The sequence below is a fragment of the Eupeodes corollae genome, chromosome 1 (assembly GCF_945859685.1).
Source record: "Eupeodes corollae chromosome 1, idEupCoro1.1, whole genome shotgun sequence".
In the NCBI taxonomy this organism is placed as follows: domain Eukaryota; kingdom Metazoa; phylum Arthropoda; class Insecta; order Diptera; family Syrphidae; genus Eupeodes; species Eupeodes corollae.
In genome coordinates this window covers 221746508-221765807 of record NC_079147.1, presented here as the reverse complement: position 1 = coordinate 221765807, position 19300 = coordinate 221746508, and the positions used below count along the sequence as shown (strand labels likewise).

The 19300-nt window shown below is 34.8% G+C and overlaps 1 protein-coding gene across 1 annotated transcript in view; it reads right to left on the bottom strand.

Moving 5' to 3' along the window:
- LOC129941512 (uncharacterized) overlaps positions 1-12617 on the bottom strand; it is an 84867-nt gene extending 72250 nt beyond the window's left edge. Inside the window, exon 1 of the mRNA XM_056050182.1 lies at positions 11256-12617. Coding sequence (XP_055906157.1) covers positions 11256-11548 — 293 coding nt within the window. The 5' untranslated portion in view covers positions 11549-12617. The remainder of the gene's footprint in view (positions 1-11255) is intronic.
- Between the last annotated feature and the right edge of the window lie 6683 nt (positions 12618-19300).

The window sequence follows — 19300 nt, the reverse complement described above, 5'->3', positions numbered from 1 at the left end:
ATTGAGACATATTCAATCAGTTTTCAGTAACAATTATATTGAGTTTTGCTCGACTTAAGATATGACTGAGCTAGATCAAAAATGTTTTAAATTTTGTATAATTCAAATTCATAGTATAACGGTTTCTTAATCTAGCTGCTATAACTGCTTTTCTCTTAACTGGCTAATAATAACTACATACAAGGATTAAAACTAAGCTTACAATTAAATTAAACTAAACCGTAATAGATTAAGGTACAGGCAAAAACCCAGAATAATCTTCTCATTACCCCGAGTTCAGCAGTTGACTAAGCCTTGACCCCCTTCCAGTTAAAAATAAGACTAGTCTCATTCTATCTATTACATTAATTTAATAACATAATTTAATTAAAACTTAAGGTTTTATGTTAATAACATTTGTGCATGTAACTTTTTGAAATCAACCTCTATAATTCAAAGGAGTTGCCTTTTCATAGAACGGAATTCGGCCCAAATTTGTATCTGGTCTTAAAAGAGCGATTGACCCCTCGTTAAGACAATTGAACGATGAAGGGTAAAAGTTGTCATTAACACTCTCAGTGGTGTTCTAGTGCGCTTTATCTTTTTCAAAAATAGGTCTGATTGGTACTGCATGATGGGTGTTACTTGTGTTGAATTGTAGATTGTTTTGTAAAGTCCGCAGCATCGTCACAGGATCTGTCGTTAAAATTTCTCGAATTCTTTGGCAACTGTTGGTGATATGGCAAACCAAGTGCAGAATCCGTACGTAAGAATGGGTCTTATTAATGTCTTATACATAAGAATGTTGGTGTTCTTTTTTTGGGAACTTCGAGTTAAATAGTATTTTCAATGAACTAACTGCCATTTTTTGGAATTTACTCTCTTTAACTGCAAGATAATGTCCTTTTCCGCTCGCATTTCTAAAGCAAGTCAATCCGCATTTTCTAGGGTTAATTTTTAGTCTCCATTTTTTAAAATAATTTTCCACAAGTGGAAGTATTTGTTTTATTTTGTTAAGGGCTAAGGTTGGTCGAACATCACTTGCGAATACAATTAAGTCATCAGCATAGTAAATAGAACCCGGTTCATCCGATGTGGGATATGAAAGAGGGAAACCATGCAAAAAGATATTAAACAAAAGTGGGCCTAAAATAGACCCTTGAGCGACGCCTGTATCAACGGGGAAAAAGGGGAGTGTTCAGAACCTATATATGTATAATGTTCTGTTAGTGGAAAAGTTTAATATCAACTTAATGAGCCAAAAATTAGACTTAAGTGCCAAAGCGAATCGAACGCGTTTTCAAGGTCAACATCCAAGCACACTGTACAGTGTACAGTGTATTTCTAAGATTGTGAACTACTTTATCTTGGAATAGAAGGAATGCATATTCAGTGGAGCTGCATTTTTTAAAACCAAATTGCTTTCTTGGAATGATGTTTTCTTTTCTTCACAGAACGTGTTTAAGGGATTAGTCAAAAAGCTTACTGATCGGTCAACCTCTCGACTTGCTTTTTTCTTTGATATTGGTAAGATCTTTGCCCGTTTCCATGATGCCGGAAAGTAACCATTATTAATGTACTGGTTAAAAAAACAATTGATAACAAAGTGTCCAGAGAGAACGGACATATTTTTCATATTTAAATACTTTTTTGTCTTATTAATTAACAAACTGAAACGAAAGCATTTCAAAGAATGATTTTCCGATCTCTCAAGAATGAAAAAAAAAGAAAAAGCTCTGAGAGGTAAGTGACATTTTCAGAACTTGAGAAAATTATCTATTTTTCTGATCGTGGGAAGATCCGACGAATGTGAGAAGTATCGATATTTTCAGCTAAGGAAAGTTATTTACGAACCTTGGTTTTTATTTACTTCACGAAACAACCTTTGAATATTAGCTCCAAAGTGGGTAGCTTAGGTGCTTTTATTTATTAATACGGTTTTCAAATTTGAAATAGTCATTGAAAGTTTCATTCCAGAAGCCAATTTCAATATAAAGGCAACATTTTCATTCAATTAAGAAGTCATTATATCACATTGATGATCTTTCATAATGATTCGGTCCCATTAACATGTTAGATGCTTTATTAAATTGGTCATTGACACATTTTGAGCCGTATTATTAAAAGAAACCCTAAGCATGCAAACCACTTTATTATAAAATTCTTAATAAAGACTTTTTCTATTATTAATTAATACTGTGTAATCAACCTTGAATCCCTTAATAATGTTATGACGCGACGTCGTCTTAAAAGTGAATAAATTAATCCTCAATATTGGAATTTCTACTTGTAATGAAAATTTAAAAAAAACGGATGTTTTTAAAATGAAGCTATGGACCATACATAGAATAATGAATATCATAAAAACGTTGGGTGCTCTGTATAAAATATGATTGGATGGAAATAAATACAGTCAGTCACAAAAGTCTACATATAGCTATTGAATCAATGGTTTTAGCCAAAATTGAAATATATTTGTTTGACTAAATAATGGAATATTATTAAAAAGATATGAATTGAGACATAAACGGATTTTTTTTTCATAATATTCCAAAGAGATCAGAAAACGATTAAAAATGTAAGTCACGAAAGTGTAAAGTGAAACTTTGTTCTGATACACTGTACAATTAATCGTTTTTTTAATTATAAAATTCGACTTTATCACCATTGGTCACCAGTTATCTTTTAAATCTTGTTTATTTCGTGTGTAATATTTGAATAATATTGTTGAACATGGAAAAAAGGAGTGAAACCTCAATTGAAATAAAAAATTTAATTATAAAGTATAGAAACGAAGGGAAAAGGTAAACGGTGATTTTTTAAGAGCTTGAGAACTTTTTTTTAAAAAAAAAACGCATAAAATTTGCAAAATCTCATCGATTCTTTATTTGAAACGTTAGATTGGTCCATGACAATTTATTTTTGAAGATAATTTCATTTAAATGTTGACCGCGGCTGCGTCTTAGGTGGTCCATTCGGAAAGTCCAATTTTGGGTAACTTTTTCGAGCATTTCGGCCGGAATAGCCCGAATTTCTTCGGAAATGTTGTCTTCCAAAGCTGGAATAGTTGCTGGCTTATTTGTGTAGACTTTAGACTTGACGTAGCCCCACAAAAAATAGTCTAAAGGCGTCAAATCGCATGATCTTGTTGGCCAACTTACCGGCCCATTCCTTGAGATGAATTGTTCTCCGAAGTTTTCCCTCAAAATGGCCATAGAATCGCGAGCTGTGTGGCATGTAGCGCCATCTTGTTAAAACCACATGTCAACCAAGTTCAGTTCTTCCATTTTTGGCAACAAAAAGTTTGTTAGCATTGAACGATAGCGATCGCCATTCACCGTAACGTTGCGTCCAACAGCATCTTTGAAAAAATACGGTCCAATGATTCCACCAGCGTACAAACCACACCAAACAGTGCATTTTTCGGGATGCATGGGCAGTTCTTGAACGGCTTCTGGTTGCTCTTCACTCCAAATGCGGCAATTTTGCTTATTTACGTAGCCATTCAACCAGAAATGAGCCTCATCGCTGAACAAAAACACATTTCGAACCGAACACTGATTTTGGTAATAAAATTCAATGATTTGCAAGCGTTGCTCGTTAGTAAGTCTATTCATGATGAAATGTCAAAGCATACTGAGCATCTTTCTCTTTGACACCATGTCTGAAATCCCGCGTGATCTGTCAAATACTAATGCATGAAAATCCTAACCTCAAAAAAATCACCCTTTATAATGCTATTGGAAAAATCGTGGGTAAAAGTTCCTCAACTGTACAATCAATAATTAAAAATTATAATGAAAGGGGACATTTAGCAAATAAGCCCCGTTCTTATTTATAATAATTAAGTACTCGGAAAGTTAATCATAATCCTCGAATAAGTGCACCTAAATTGGCGGAAGACATTGCAAATTCGTTGGGAAAACAAGTCCACCCAGAGGCCGTGCGAAGAGCTTTGAGATATGAAGGGTTTAATGAAAGAGTGCCAAGAAAAAAACCATTAATCAGCTAATCGAGAAAAACGCCTAGAGATCGCGAACCGGTACATTTGGGAGGATAACGGTTTTTGGAAAAGGGTACTTTTTACTTATGAAGTAAATTCAATATTTTTAGATCCGATGGCAGGGGAAAATATGGCGGAAGGTGAACCAAGCAATGGATAATATCCATATTATTCATATTATGAAAAATCTTGTTGCTGCAGTGAAGCACGGAGGAGGACGTGTGATGGTTTGGTGGGATGTAGCAGCCTCTGGTGTAGGGAGGCTAGTTTTTACTGATGGGACTATTTATCATTTTTAATATCTGGATATTTTACGTAATAATTTGCACGCCTCTGCTGAAGCACTAGGTTTCGGAACCAGCTGGATCCTGCACCAAGACAACGACCTCAAACATACAGCGAAGATTATTAAGGAGTGGCTAGTGTTTAGGGTCCCTTTAGGTTTGAATATTGGTGCGCTGTTTATGAACTTACGCCACAATCTCAACGGCAATTATAAAAAAAAAAACAAATACTCTAATAGCTTTGAATTCATAAAATATCTTTGATTGTAATCTTCGGAAAAGTCAACTTTAATTTATGACATTAAAAACAAAAACGGGTCAAATATGCGTTCAAAATAAAAGTCCGAGTCAATTGAACATTTGTGTTCGAAATCATCTCACGGTCGCGCTCACCATTCACAGTTACTTTACGATTCGCATCATCTTTGAAGAAGTACGGTCCAATGATGCCACCAGCCCATAAACAACACCAAACTGTGACTTTTTCTAGATGCATTGGTTCTTGCAATGCTTCTGGCTGATATTCACTCCAAAATCGATAATTCTGCTTATTTACGTACCCATTGAGACAAAAATGAGGTTCGTCGCTGAACACAATTTTTCGGTAAAAAAGTGGGTCTTCGGCTTCAATTTGCTTCAGCTGTATTTTGATAGGCATCACACTTAATCCTTCCGCAAAATTTTGCACGTTGTTGGGTAACAGAGGCCCAATTGTTGCGAACGGCGGGCGCGGCGACGAATCGATAGTTGATGGTCATCATTAACACTGGTCTTTAAAGCTGTGATATTTTCTTTAGTTCGCACTCTACGTAAGGGTGTTGGTGCTTTAATGTCCAATAATGTACATTTGGTGCGAAATTTAGTCACAATAGCCCGAATAGCCGATCAGTGGGTAGATTAAACTGACCATAAAATAGAAGAACCGCGCGATGAACTTTCTTCGCAGAGCACGCATTTTGATAATAAAATTCAATAATTTAAAAGCGTTGTTCATTTGAAAGACGATGCATTGATAATGAAACAAAATACGAAAAGTGCGTCGGCTGTTTAAACCAGAGTGGCCAAAAAGATAATAGCTAAAAAATCATGTATTAAACCAAAACTTTGTTTCGCTTCCTTTTCCACATCTCTCTCGTAACTCATCTTCATCACTTACTCGGGAATCTCTTAATACTTCTCACCAAGGTATGTCATTTGACTTAGTTGGTATTGATAATACAGATATCGTTGAAAGCTTACTTAGCATCAAATCGAATGCGGTTGGAATCCATGGCATACATCCAGTTTTTGTGAAGGCAATTTTACCATACATCTTAACCTATTTGACCCACATCTTCAACCCTATAATTATGACGGGCGTTTACCCTGATGATTGGAAAAGGGCAAAAATCATTCCAATTCCCAAGGGTCCAAGGTTTTCGAGAAAATTCTCCAAAAACAGCTCAATGTCCACATCAGATCACAGAACTTGTTGTCAAGTAAACAATTTGGCTTACGTCAAAATGTGTTATCATCAATAAATCAGCAATTAATCTGGAGTATTTTCCAAGCATCTGCTTGAATGGTATGCCAACTGAATTTACATCGAATGCGCGAAATCTAGGCATGTTGTTTAACAGGAGACTTACTTTTGACAGCCATATCAATGTGGCGGTGGGTAAGGTTTATGGGATTCTTAGAATGTTATGGTCGTCACAACATTTTACGCCCTTGAACACTCGGATGATGATTGCCAAAACGATTGTGATCCCAATATTAACTTATGGTTGCAAAGTTTTTAGCAACTGTGATGCCAACAGTAGAAGAAAATTGAATGTTTAATAACATAGCTCGCTACATTTTTGGTCTTTGTCGTTTTGATCGTATTTCGGAATTTTCACGCCAAATTTACAACTTTTCCTTCGATCATCTCATGCGGTACAGGACTCTACTCCTACTCTGTAACATAATAAACACGCAATAACCTTCTAGTTTATATAATAGGATTCAATTCCGTTCCTCAAGCAGATCCTTAATGCTTATGCACCCTCATTATTCCTGTCGTACCTCTGAACAACAATTTTTTGTTTACGCTATTCGTCTGTGGAATCTTCTGCCTAGAAACTTGAAAACTTCAAATGGAGAAGCTAGGTTTCGATTCGAACTCCGAAGTCATTTTCAAAGTGCCTAATTTTCAAAGAACCCCGCATTAAGTTGAGAGTTGAGATTAATATGTACGAATTTTATATTATATGATTTTAAACAACGAACTGAACTACTAAAATTTGTATAAATATACATATGTACATAAATATTATATACTAATTGTAATTTTTACTGAATAAATCAATTTGAATTTAAAGAATGAGATTATTAATTAAATTAAATTAAATTTTGTATAAAATCAAAAATTGTATATAAATTCATCTTTGAAGTAGCCTGTTTACTATTTTATGTTTTGTATTTTAGCATATCACTAATATTATAAGATGTATGTCTTACTGTGTATGCATTCAATGAATAAATCTAAATCACCCTTTAGTTAGAAATTTACTAAATATTTAACAATTTACAAAGTCAATTGTAAATTACTAATTGACTTTTATTAAAAAAAAAAAACCAAACATCCTAACATATGTAAACAGTGACAGTTCGTAAAAATAAACAAAGCAAATACGCTCCCACAGACCTGTTAATAAGAATTCCCAACTGTTTACCCGATCACTTTATCCACTGATCTTATAAGAATAATTGTACAGGTGTCATATGGATTTAGCAAATTGTTAAAAGTTAAAGTACGTGATGTTATAATAATTTAAAATAAGATTAAACATCTGTTAAACTTAGTAAATTGCTAAAAACGGCTTTCAAATTTCTTTTAAAATGTTGGGCCATTAAATTCTTAGGGGGGTCATGGGTGTCAAGGGACTTCCTTTGCAGTCAACCGCATTCTTTGAACGTACCTTTTCACATTGACAACTAGTTAGTATTTCAAACGTCACATATTTCAATCTCGGAATTTTACTTCACTAACCTCTATCTTCAGTTGTCGTGCAAAAACTATCAAAACTTAATTATCTACAACCATTCTCAGGAAAGCTACAATTACATCTCGACCTGCATTTTCTATTTCAAAAAAAATATTACTTATTCATTTTTCAATTTGAAAAGGAAGAAAATACATAAATAAATCACAGAATAATAAAGATTAGTTTTTAGTTGAATGCAAAATTATGATTTGCTGTCATTTTGACATAAGAGGAAATGACTTGATAGTTAGGAGGCTTTTTCTTGACTAATTTTCCAGTGAACAATTTTTCCTGGAAATTTCTTTGAGATGTCCGAACAGATGCTAAAAACTTGTTTTACTTTCATATCCCTTACGTCGTCTGAGCTTGCTTATTTATTATTTATTTTGAAATGTTTTACCCGTAAAATTGAATGTTAGATGTTGTATCTTTCGATTTATGTTAAAGATTTACTTTGGCTAGGTTTAAGTAGCCAGTTTCTTAAGATATTATTCGTGTTTTTTTGGCAATCTTTAAATAGTATAGTAGGAAATTCATAAAAAATCCCATCGGCAGTAGGCAGATTTTTGTATTTAAAAATCAGTTCAACTGAAAGAAAACTTGTCTAAATAATAATCCAAAAAAAAAAACACAAATAGAAGAAATATTTGCGAATATCAAAAGTTAAGATCAACCCTTTTTGAGCAGAAAAGTAACAAAAAAAATAGTATGGAATATAGTGAAACAGTTTTTTTCTCATTCAAGCAAAGATTTAGTGGATGGCAGTCTGGAACCTTACACCGCTGTCTTGTGGTCCAAACAGGAAGGTGATCTTATTGATGTAATCGAACGTCCTGCGATGGCATTATGGCAAAAGGTAATTTCAATATCTTTAATTGTAGATTATTCTCCATGACATAAGAGAGTCGTCCACGTTTGTTAGTTGAACTTAGTTTGCTGGCATGGCATAGATCTTCGGCTAACTCGCACTTGAAATCTGTTAGTGGCAGCCACGACTCAGAACCATGAAGCGTTCTTCTGTACAATAGCCACGCATTCACGGCTGTCATGTCGATCATGTGGAAGAATATTCTGTGGTAAAATTTTTGTGACCTATATGAATTCTATAGTATCCAAGAAGAGCAAAAGATCAACTCCACCCGTATGCCGATTATATATGTCATGACTGCCTTTGGACATGATACAGTTTGGTAGCTCATAGATTTTGCTGCAGGGCGAAACGTCATGGTAGCCAGTACGCGTTTTCCACACCTCAACATCCACAAAGGAACTTGGACTTCTCCAGATCAACCTACCGTCAACCAGATTGACCATATTGCGATCGACGCCAGACACGCATCCAGCGTTATGGATGTACGAACTTTCCGAGGAGCTAACATCGACTCGGACCACTACCTCGTTGTAGCCAAGGTAGCACTTCGGATTTCCAGACCCAAGGCAAAACAGGGAGGTGCTGGGAGAAGGTACAACGTCGAACGGTTACAATCGCCAGAGATAGCCAAATCCTTTTCCGACCGAGTTACAAGTAACCTCTCTCGAAGTTCTCTGCCGCCAACACAATGTATCGAAAACCAGTGGCACCATTGCCAAGATGCAATCGGAGAAGCCGCCTCTGATGTGCTGGGTTTCAAACAGCCACCAACAAGGAACCCCTGGTTTGATGAGGAATGTCGGCAGGCAAATGCAACAAAACAACAGGCACGCAAAGTGGCGCTGCATTAAAGGACGAGAGCTGCTCATGAGCTCTATGAGCAGAAGAGGCGAGAGGAACACCGACTTCTCAGAAGGAAAAAGAGAGGGCATGAGAAGCGTGCGGTCGAATATGTTGAGAGGTTTAAAAGCACCAATGCAGTTCGAAAGTTTTATGAACAGGTGAAACGAAATTCACAGGTACATAAACCTAGAACCGAAGGCTGCAAAGACTAAAGTGGGAACATCATAGTGGAACCGCAGTCAATGCTGAGGATATGGAAGGACCACTTCTGCAGACTGTATAACGGCAACGACGAACCGAATTCCGCTGTCGGGCAGGATGATCCATTCAACATAGACGACGAAAGCCAATAATCCCGTCCTCCCGATTTAGACGAAGTAAAGATTGCCATATCTAAGTTGAAGTCTAATAAAGCCGCTGGAGCGGATGGCTTGAATATGGTCGGAAGAAAGCATGCCGGATGAATGGAACCTCAGTATTGTTTGCCCGATCCTGAAAAAAGGAGACCCTCTAAACTGTACCAACTATAGAGGAATCAGTCTACTTAACATCGCCTATAAAATCTTCTCTAATTCTTCTAATGTGAATATTACGGCAGATCCTAGAAAAAACCCAAGAACACCAAATGAGAATTCACGCTGCTCCATACAGGTTGGCAACAACTTAACAAAACCTTTCGATGTCAAAAAAGGTTTTAGACAAGGTGATGCGTTGTCATGTGATTTTTTTAACATCGTGCTTGAAAGAATAGTGCAGAGCTCACATGTCAACACTAGAAGCACACCCTTATCATCCCCGTCCTGCTATACGGTGCAGAAGCATGGACCATGACAAAAGCGGATGAAAGCACCTTGGGTCGCTTCGAGAGAAAAGTTCTTCGTGTGATCTACGGTCCCGGGAGGGACCTTAAGTAAGTAAGTATGCTTAAAAACTTCAAGGCAAGAAATTGAATTTTTCAGATAGTTTCAAAACTTTTTGGCTTACACATTAAACTGGTTGTCCAAACTTAAAAACTTATTCTAAACCAATTGAGTTCAATGCACAAAACTGCCCAAACACTTAAATGGAGTGTATTTAAGATTAATTTGTCAAATTATTTATCCCATGATTTGCTGGACCACAGTTATCCATGATTATAGAAACAAAAACTATCACTCTTTAGATGACCTTCAGCTTAATTACTGGACCATGTGCACAATTTTAAGATGGATACATATTATTTTATTTAAATAAAAATCCAATTTAAATACAATTTGTAGGCGGTTATGAACAAAACTCCGATTTTATGGTAAATGTGTGAACCACCTCCACCCCTCTCTTTAAAAGTCTAGATCTACCCTCTTGGTATCTTAAACAAGGAATGTTAAGTCTCATAGCACTTTTGACAGTGCCAAAATAGGTATGAAGAGAATGAATCGATCAAGAATAGTTAGTCAACTGAAATGTTTACAGTTTATAAACAATTACTCGGTTGACGAAGAGCTATGTTACATAAGTTTTGTTTAAGCAGTTTCAAGGTTAACTAAAGGAGGTAGATTTTATATACAAATGGACCTACCTACATACCTATTTAAAAATACCACTGATTTTATAGGTAAATAGAATGTAAATAATGACATTATGACCCAAAACTATTTAAACATTATTTTTGTTTACACGAACTAACTCAAAAATATATTATTTAAAACTCGTTTGATGTGTTGTGTTACGTCACGCTAAAAAATACGATACGACATAGGTACAGAGTAAATGAAAGACCATTCATTAATTTATTTATGTCGTTCCTATCCTACACGATACGAGTACGAGGTACAAGTTGGTAGCTACTTACGACACTATACCTACATTGTCAGTCAGTGCTTCGATGATATTTTAAACGAGAAATTAAAAAGAAAAATAAGTTGCAAATAATAATTCTCAATAGTTGGGGGTACCTCTATGTGCGGCAATTAAATGCTTTTTCTTTTTGAGAAACAATCATTAAAACCTCAATAACTGAACTGAATCGAAAAGATATAAATAAAGAAAAATTAATAAGATTTTCAAGAAGAAGGTTTCTATTAGATATTATTTTCATAAGTAATATTCTTGATGATGCAACCATTTAGGTGGAGTGGATAGGTAGGTACATATCTATTTCACAAAGTGTATTTGACATAACAACAATTTATAAGAGAAGGTGGGTGGAGGTCGATGTGTTATGCTAAAAGTAATAAGTAATAAGAATAAGATCTAGAAAGAATAAAAGCAGAAAAAAAGGTACTTACTTATTGGTGATTTCCATGACATCAGACATCATCAGTCGATATTTCTTACGAAACTTAATTCCTTGAGGTGTTTCCAAGAGATACTTGTTGAAAAAGTCTGTCAGCGAGACAAAGTAGATGAATCCCATTGAGGTGAGGAAGAGACCTCGCTGCAAGGAGATTCGATCGGTGGAATTTTGTATTTGCAGCAAGCTGCCACACGCGATGCTTATGGAACCGATTGAACAAGCCAGCGACAAATAACAACCCCTGCGACCCCGCAAAGCCGGATGCTGCAGCGACTTTGTACCCATCACCCTTTTTTTAACGTTTACGTTAGAAAATTAAAACTTAAAAACAAACACTCGGTAGGTAGGTTAGGTGTAGAAACTAACTAAACAGGGAAAATGACAACAACACTTTTCTTTCACGAATTTTTCATTTGGTCTCTATTAATGGGAATCGGAATGGGATGGCATGCACCCCAATGATAGATACACTGAAATAGTTTCAGGTGGTGTGGAGCAGTAGTAGCAATCAAATTTTCAGATAGGTAGCCAAGATTAAAAACGAGAGCAACAGAACGACGCACACGCCCCCGAGAAATTCGCATACACGACTGCGACAGCGACAGCGACTGGACTTGGACTTGGTGGACTACTACTAGCACAACCGCAAGGCAGAATCATAGAAATAGAAAATAGAATATCTCTAAAATGTGAATAAAAGAAGAAACAAAGAAAAACAACACAAACTGAAACTGAAACTGAGAATATTTTTATGTGAGCTTTGAGTTTGATTTTGATTTGAATTCAATTGAAACCGAATTGCGGTGGTTTTTGTTTTTGTTCTTGTTGTGAAAAACTCTTCACAAATCACGAACAATCTTTGTCTTGAAATTCAATTTGTTCTTGATTTTTAGTTGGCTTTTTTTTAAATGGTATTTTGTTAGTTTTAATTTGTTTGTTTCAGATGTTGAATGGTTTTTTAATCACTGTAATGAAATTATTTTATTTTCTTCTTTTTTTTAGAATCTATTTTGTATCACACTTCGTAAACTTGGAGTACACTTTTTCGCTTAGGTTATTTAAGAAGCTTCTTATGGAATTTATATGGAATGGTGTTTCATGTTTTTGAAAATTAACTCATTTGTGCGTTGTTTGTTGTTTTACGCGAAGCACTGTTTTATTTATGATTTCAAAACAAATTAGATCATTTCTTGTGTGTTCCAAACATGATTATAAAACTAATTAACTTAATAAATTAACAAATGGAAGTTAAAGTTTGGTATATGGAGACGCTTACGCTTAAGCTATAAATATATTTTTGTTGGACATGCGACTTGGTTGGGTACTTTAGTTGGAGTAGGAGTCTCGCAGTCGATTTTACTTGAATTCGTTTTTTTTTTTGTTTTTGGATGTGCTTCTATTCTCGTGAGTGAATTTATAAATAAGTCTCCACAAAAGTAAAAAGAAATGTGTTTGTGTACTGGAGACGGAGAGAGAAGATAAAAGTAAGATTCAAAAGAAATTAGAGGATAAACAGTAAATATAAAACGAAATAACAAAGTAGAATCATGCGCGAAAAACGAAACAGATGACATTTGGCACCGGTGCTCCGCTCTGGTACATGAATGACAGATGAAATATTGGAGAGATTTTCATATCAAGCAGAAATTCTCAAACTGTTTTAGGGTTATAACATAATGTTAGGGGATTGACGGTTGGAACTACGATCATTTATGGTGCCATTGTGTATTCATTTTTCAGCTAAGCATTGAAAAAGACAATTTCTGATTTGATCTTAAACACAAGCGATACCAATTTAAATTAAGGAATACCAATTATATTAATTCTTCTGTTTTTTATAAAATAAATAAATTTATTTTGGGAAATGTTCGCGAAGAAAATTTATTTGGTGCGCTATATTTTGACAGATAAGTAATTTACGATAATTGGGGTGGTTCAGACGACATAACTTGGGGTCTCCATTAAACATTTTCGATGACAGGACTATCAGCCTGTCATCAGATAATCCTATAGAGACCAACAATCCAACATCCAGTCCACGATACGGTCAGTTTGGATTTTTGGAGCTGATCAAAATCCTGTCATCAAAACTTGACATTTGTGTTGTATGTGGTGGTGAGCGTCCATTTGACTGTCTTTTTAAACTTAAAATTTCATTTCGTTGTTTACTACGTATTACTTACCTGTTTCAGTTAGCTGTTGACCGACATCCTAAGAAAAGTCTTATAGGCTGCACCGTCCTCCTATAGTAAGTCCTTGAGTAGGTGCGCCTCCATATCATAAAGTTCCCTTACTTCAAAAAATGGATTCATCCAAAACCTGTTTTTTCTTTTACTCTTTTGAATAGTTAGCTGTTGTAGTTCCTCCAGCTAACCAGCAATAATTTTGTTAAAAGGGCTAATTTTTGTTTACTCAAAGGCATTTTTTGTATTTAATTGGTTTGAAATTTAAATTTGTAAAAAACAACAACTATCGAAAGGTAAATCAACAAAAAAGTAAACATCAGATTAACCGTTGTGTCAAATGTGACATTTGAGGTTGCTCTTGGCAAGACATAAGATTCCCAGTCAAAAAAAACACTAGATTGCGGAAAAGAAGTTGGATTTGATTTTACTCTTGTGAAGCCTCAGGGTAAGGGACTTGAACTTAAGTTATGTTTCTTGTTCCAACTGCCAAAAAATTACCTTATAATTAAGGCAACTTTATTGGAAAGTTGGTAAAGAAAAATATCCTTTACTATCAAGTCAAGTCAACTTATGTTAAAATGACAGTTAATCATGTTTTTTCATTAAACAGAAAGCTGAACTTTATTACTTAATGGCTTGTTTAATTTCTGCCAATTCCATTTGATGTTTTGTGTAAAAGGGTTTCCTCTCAAATTGGAAAAGGAATAGGTACGTAATATTTATTTAAAATAAAAAATACAGTTCGAAATGGACTTGTAGCTTGCCTAAGAAGTTTTTTGTTGACAGTTGTGTTTTTAGTAGTTTTCGCACGATCAAATGAAAATAGAGTTGCATCAAGTTATGTTCCGAATTTGAAGTTTATGCCACTCGGCCAACTAACTAGTTGCTAACTAGGCGCCAGTTATAGCTATCATTGAAATCGATCCGGAAAAATATTTGAATCGATATTTGACGGTGTTTCAATTTGATTATAACTGAAAATTATATACGGATCGATCGGAAATCACACAAAGAATTTTTTTTGAGAAAAAACTGTAATTACGAATTTATTTTTCTCTAAAAATGTATTTTTCTATTTTTCGGACGGAAATTCATTTTATTGAACAGCTGATACTCTTATGTTCAAAAGTGAAACGAATTGTTCCTCTGATTTGTGTTCCAAATTTACATAATTCCAATGACAGATTTCTGTTAGTAAAAATTCGTCGGTAGATTTCCTTTAGGAAATTTTTTCAATGACAAAAATTTGGAATGATAGCTATAAACGACCTGTCAAAAAATTCCAATGTTTGTTTTTAATGATGTAAACCAATGATAGCTATAACTGGGCGCTTAGGGGCCGGTTATAGCTATCAGTAAAATTTGAAACAGGAGGAATCTGAAATGTTTTACTGATGAGCGTTTATAGCAATCAGTAAATGTACGTTATTAAATTAAATGTCACTTTGAAGTTTCTATTTGGAGAGTGTTTTTTTTTACTGTTGCTTTCATCAGTAAAATTTTTAATGATGTGACCGGAACAGTAAAAATTGGAACACCAAAAGTAAAACGAAATGGAATTTGTTTGGGTTTTGTCAGTCAGCTGTTCAGTAAAATGAAATTTCATCATTAAAAAAATGAAAATGGATTTATAAATTAAATAAAACTTTAAATGCATTGTTTCTTATTCAAAACAAAAAAAAAAAAATACTTGAATATAGGATTCATCTTATTGCATCAATATTTTGCTAGAAATAAATCTGTAATATATTCAAAAACCAAAAACTAAAATTTTACTGATAGCTATAACTGGCCCTAGTCAAAATTTACGTTCAAGGAATGCAGTTGACTGCAAATGAAGTCCCTTATGTTGTCTGAACCGGCTCATTTATTGCTTATTTTATAACTGTTGATTTATTTTAAAAATGCGATTTCTTTTGTCCAAATTCAACTTCTCAGAAATTGCCTTGTTCAATGTTAAGACTTGAGGGCTAATTTTTGGCGTGAAAAGAAATCAATTGATATTAAAGTTGTTGGTAGTCTTAGTAATGATGATAACAGAAACGTTTGTTTGTCAGGACGTTGTGGTAGCGTTTCCGAGAAAATGTGCAGCGAAAATACTACTTTTCAGAAAATTGAAATAGGAAGGGAAATTAACTAAACTTGACGGCAAGAACTTGCTGATGTTTAAAATATGGTTTTGACAGACGTCTAGGTTGCTGCATTTGTCCGGCAGAGGTTGCATAAAACGAGTTTTTTAGTGTTTTCGAGTTTTGGGAAACCATTTGAAACTGTGCTCCTCCGGACACATGACAAAACGTCGCATTTCCTCGGCAGACACTAAACAGCTAAGGAGTTTGATTTGCGATTTTTTAAATTTTAGTTATATGAATTTGAGGGACACCACTTCTCTTATGTTAAATGTGGTGCTAAACTGTTGACAATCATGATTTAATTTACGAGTGTTATTGGTGTTTTTTTAAATTGGTTTTTGAAGGCAACCTTTTATAAAGTACATTTGTTGAAATGGTTTTTAATACCAAAAAATAAAAGTTTAACTAGCAGAAGATTTAATCAAACTAAACCATGTAATATCGCGATGAAAGTAGCGATGTTTTATAGTATTTTATCAATCGTATTGTAAAGGTAATTTCTTGAAGTAAGTATGTAAGTTAAAAAGGGTTTCACATTTCATTTCATTCTTGAATAACTGCTCGAACTTAAGGTTCGAGTGCAGTTTTGTTAGATTTCAAGTAAATAAAGTTTATTCTTAAGTTTTGGCAGACAAAATATTGATAGACCAATTTCAAATAGGTATTCATTCATTTTGATTTAACAAAATCAATAGGTAGCAATATTAAAATCTAGCTTGATCATGTGTCCCGACAGGTTCAGGCGACATAAGGGACTTGAAAGTAAGGCAAGTTTCTAGCATCTGATTGGTCAGCTGCCAAAAAATTGCCTTGCATTTAAGGCAACTTTATTGGAAACTCGACTGGAAAGTAAGTCAAGAAAACTCTCCCTGACTATCAAGTCAAGTCGACTTATGTCAGAACGACAATCGATCATTTTTTTAATTAACTGAAAGTTGAACATTTAATATTTTGTGTAAAAGGGTTTCTCGTCAAATTTTAAAAGAAATAAGTAATATTTCTTTACAATGCGAAATGCAAGTTTTGACTGACTTGTAGTTTGCTTGAGAACTGTTTTGTATAAATAATGTTTTTAGTAATTTTTGAACTGTAAGCTGAAGGTAAAAGTTATGGAAGTAAAGTTCTGAGTTTGAAGTTTATGACACTTACAAAATTAACTAGTTGACTTGGTCAAAATGTGTGTTTAAGGAATGCAGTTGACTGCAAATGAAGTCCCTTATATTGTCTGAACCGTGTTAATTTCTGGCAGATATTTAAGTTGATGTACAATTGGAAAACAACTATTTTTTTAAGCTGAAGATAAGTTTTTTGAACAAAGTTTTAGCTCGGCAAAAATTTGGATAGAATTTTGTATGAAATCGAAATTTCAAATTTCTGCTTACTAGGCCCTTGTGAACTACGTACTGCTCAGGCTTTCAAAGGAATTTAATCTTTTATGATTTTAATTTAAAGATTGCAATCATTGAAATCACCTTGAGAAAAGGTTTTACCTACATACAAGGGGTTATTAGTACCCTTTATATGTTAATATTTAAACACAGTGCCAGCGTTAGGAAAATAGGGAAGGATTTAAAAGGAGCTACCGGTGCACATTAGTCGTAAAGTTCTGAACATCAAAATGGGAGGGAAAAACAGAGTTGTCCAAAGCTTTCCACATTCTCGATGTGCGGTTATAAAAAGAATCTCTAAATTGAGCTCAAGGGTAAACTGATGAGCATTCCTAGAAGCGCGAGTATTACGACTGAATAGTTTAAGGAGTGGAATGCAACTGGCTAATTTGACAGAAAATTGTTTGTAAAAATATCGATAAAACAACGAAAGGCATAAAACATTGCGGCGGTGGTCTAGCGATGTAAATGTTTCGATTATAGTTCTGTCGCCTATCATTTTTAAAGCCCTGTTTTGAATTCTATCCAAGACTTGTTTTAGGGGCAACTGCCCAAATATGAGAATTATTATCGAGCTTTGGACGGATGAAACTTTGTAGATTATAGCCAGATCAGAAGTGGTGAAAAATTTCTTGCATCGTCAAAGAAATCTCAAGCACCTGGCAGCATTTTTGGCGATATCGAATATGTGATCTTCCATAAGAGGTGATCTGTGATATACATACCGAGTACTGATAGTTGATTGGTTTCCTGGATGCAAGTGCCACTCATAGGTAGTGGCATCGGGGGTGCGTTACGCTTTAACGACAGGAGAGAATTCAATGAGCTTTACATACGCTGCCCTTGAAGTTCCACATCCGAAGGACAAGGATGTGAATCTGGAAACGAGTATGAAAACCTGAGGGTACTGTCGTCGGCGAAACAGTTTAATGGATTAGAAGTGACAGACAAGAGATCTTTTATGAATAAAAAGAAGAGAAAACGGAGCCCTGGGGGACACCAGCATTTATTTGATGAATTTCAGACTTGAAACCATCTAATACAAGTTATATTAAACGGTTAGAAAGGTAATTTCTAATCCAACCAAGAAGATTTCATCAATACCAAAAGCACGCGTTTTCGATAAGAGAGCTTAGTGCCAAACTCTATCAAATGCTTTTGAAATATCAAGAGCAATAATCTTACTCACTCCAAAACGGTGTAAAGATTTGTTCCACTGTTCGGTGAGATGAACCATGAGATCACAAGTGGACCTATTGCTACGAACGCCATACTGTCGGTCATTAAGAAGCTTCAGTTCTTCAAGATATTTCTTACGCTGAAAATTAATCAGCGTTTCCATGACCTTGGAAAGAAGAGACGTAAGTGCAATTGGACGATTGTTCGAGGGGGAATAGGATTCACCTTTTTTAGGGACATGCTGGACAAATGCAGTTTTCCATCCACTCGGGAAGAGACCTGCACAATAGGACAGATGGAAAAGCTTACGCAGTGGTTTTGCTAGCGTTGAAGAACACCCCTTCAGAACAATAAGGGGAATACTATCCGGTACAGCTGATTTGGTTATGTCAAGGTCTTTTAGTACTCTTGCAACTGCACGAGTGTGAAAGAAGATTCGTCCCATAGAATCATTTACCCTCTCAAGAACAGGAGGACTCATGATACTTTCCAGTAGCGTCAAATTAACAGCAAACTGTGCTGCAAGCAAATTGACTTTATCATTCGAGCTTACCAAGCATGACGTGGTGTTTCGTACGTTTTTTACAAATGACCAGACATTTTTACTACCTTTGGGACATTATAGTATTTTTTGCCTTAATTCTGATCATGCAAAAATTTGGTGTTTCGAATATGACAGGTTTTTCTAGCTTGTTTGAACTTATTCCGATTTTCATCAGTCGGGTTGGCTTTATAACAACGGAAACTTACAACTCTGAACCTAATAACCTCTTTACAGCTCGAATCAAACCATGAGTACTCTTTGGGATTGATAGATTTAACCCTATTCGGTATAAAAATTCTCATTCCACAAAGAATTAAATTTGTTACCATATAATCGAGGAAGCATAGTGACCAGTTAAAGTTCCTGAAGAATTCATTGAGACCGTCCTAGTTGGTTTTCTCATATTGTATATATATAATATTCATTAAAAAACAATCCTACTATCCCCCTATCATTTGGATCTCATACAATAGTTTGAATTCTTTGCATTGATTTTAAGCCCTTGCAATTTTTAGATTTATATTTCTAAATTCTCCGAGATATTTTTCTCATATATGTACATATGAAAATATCTCTATCAAAAATTTGGGAACAGAATTTTTATGATT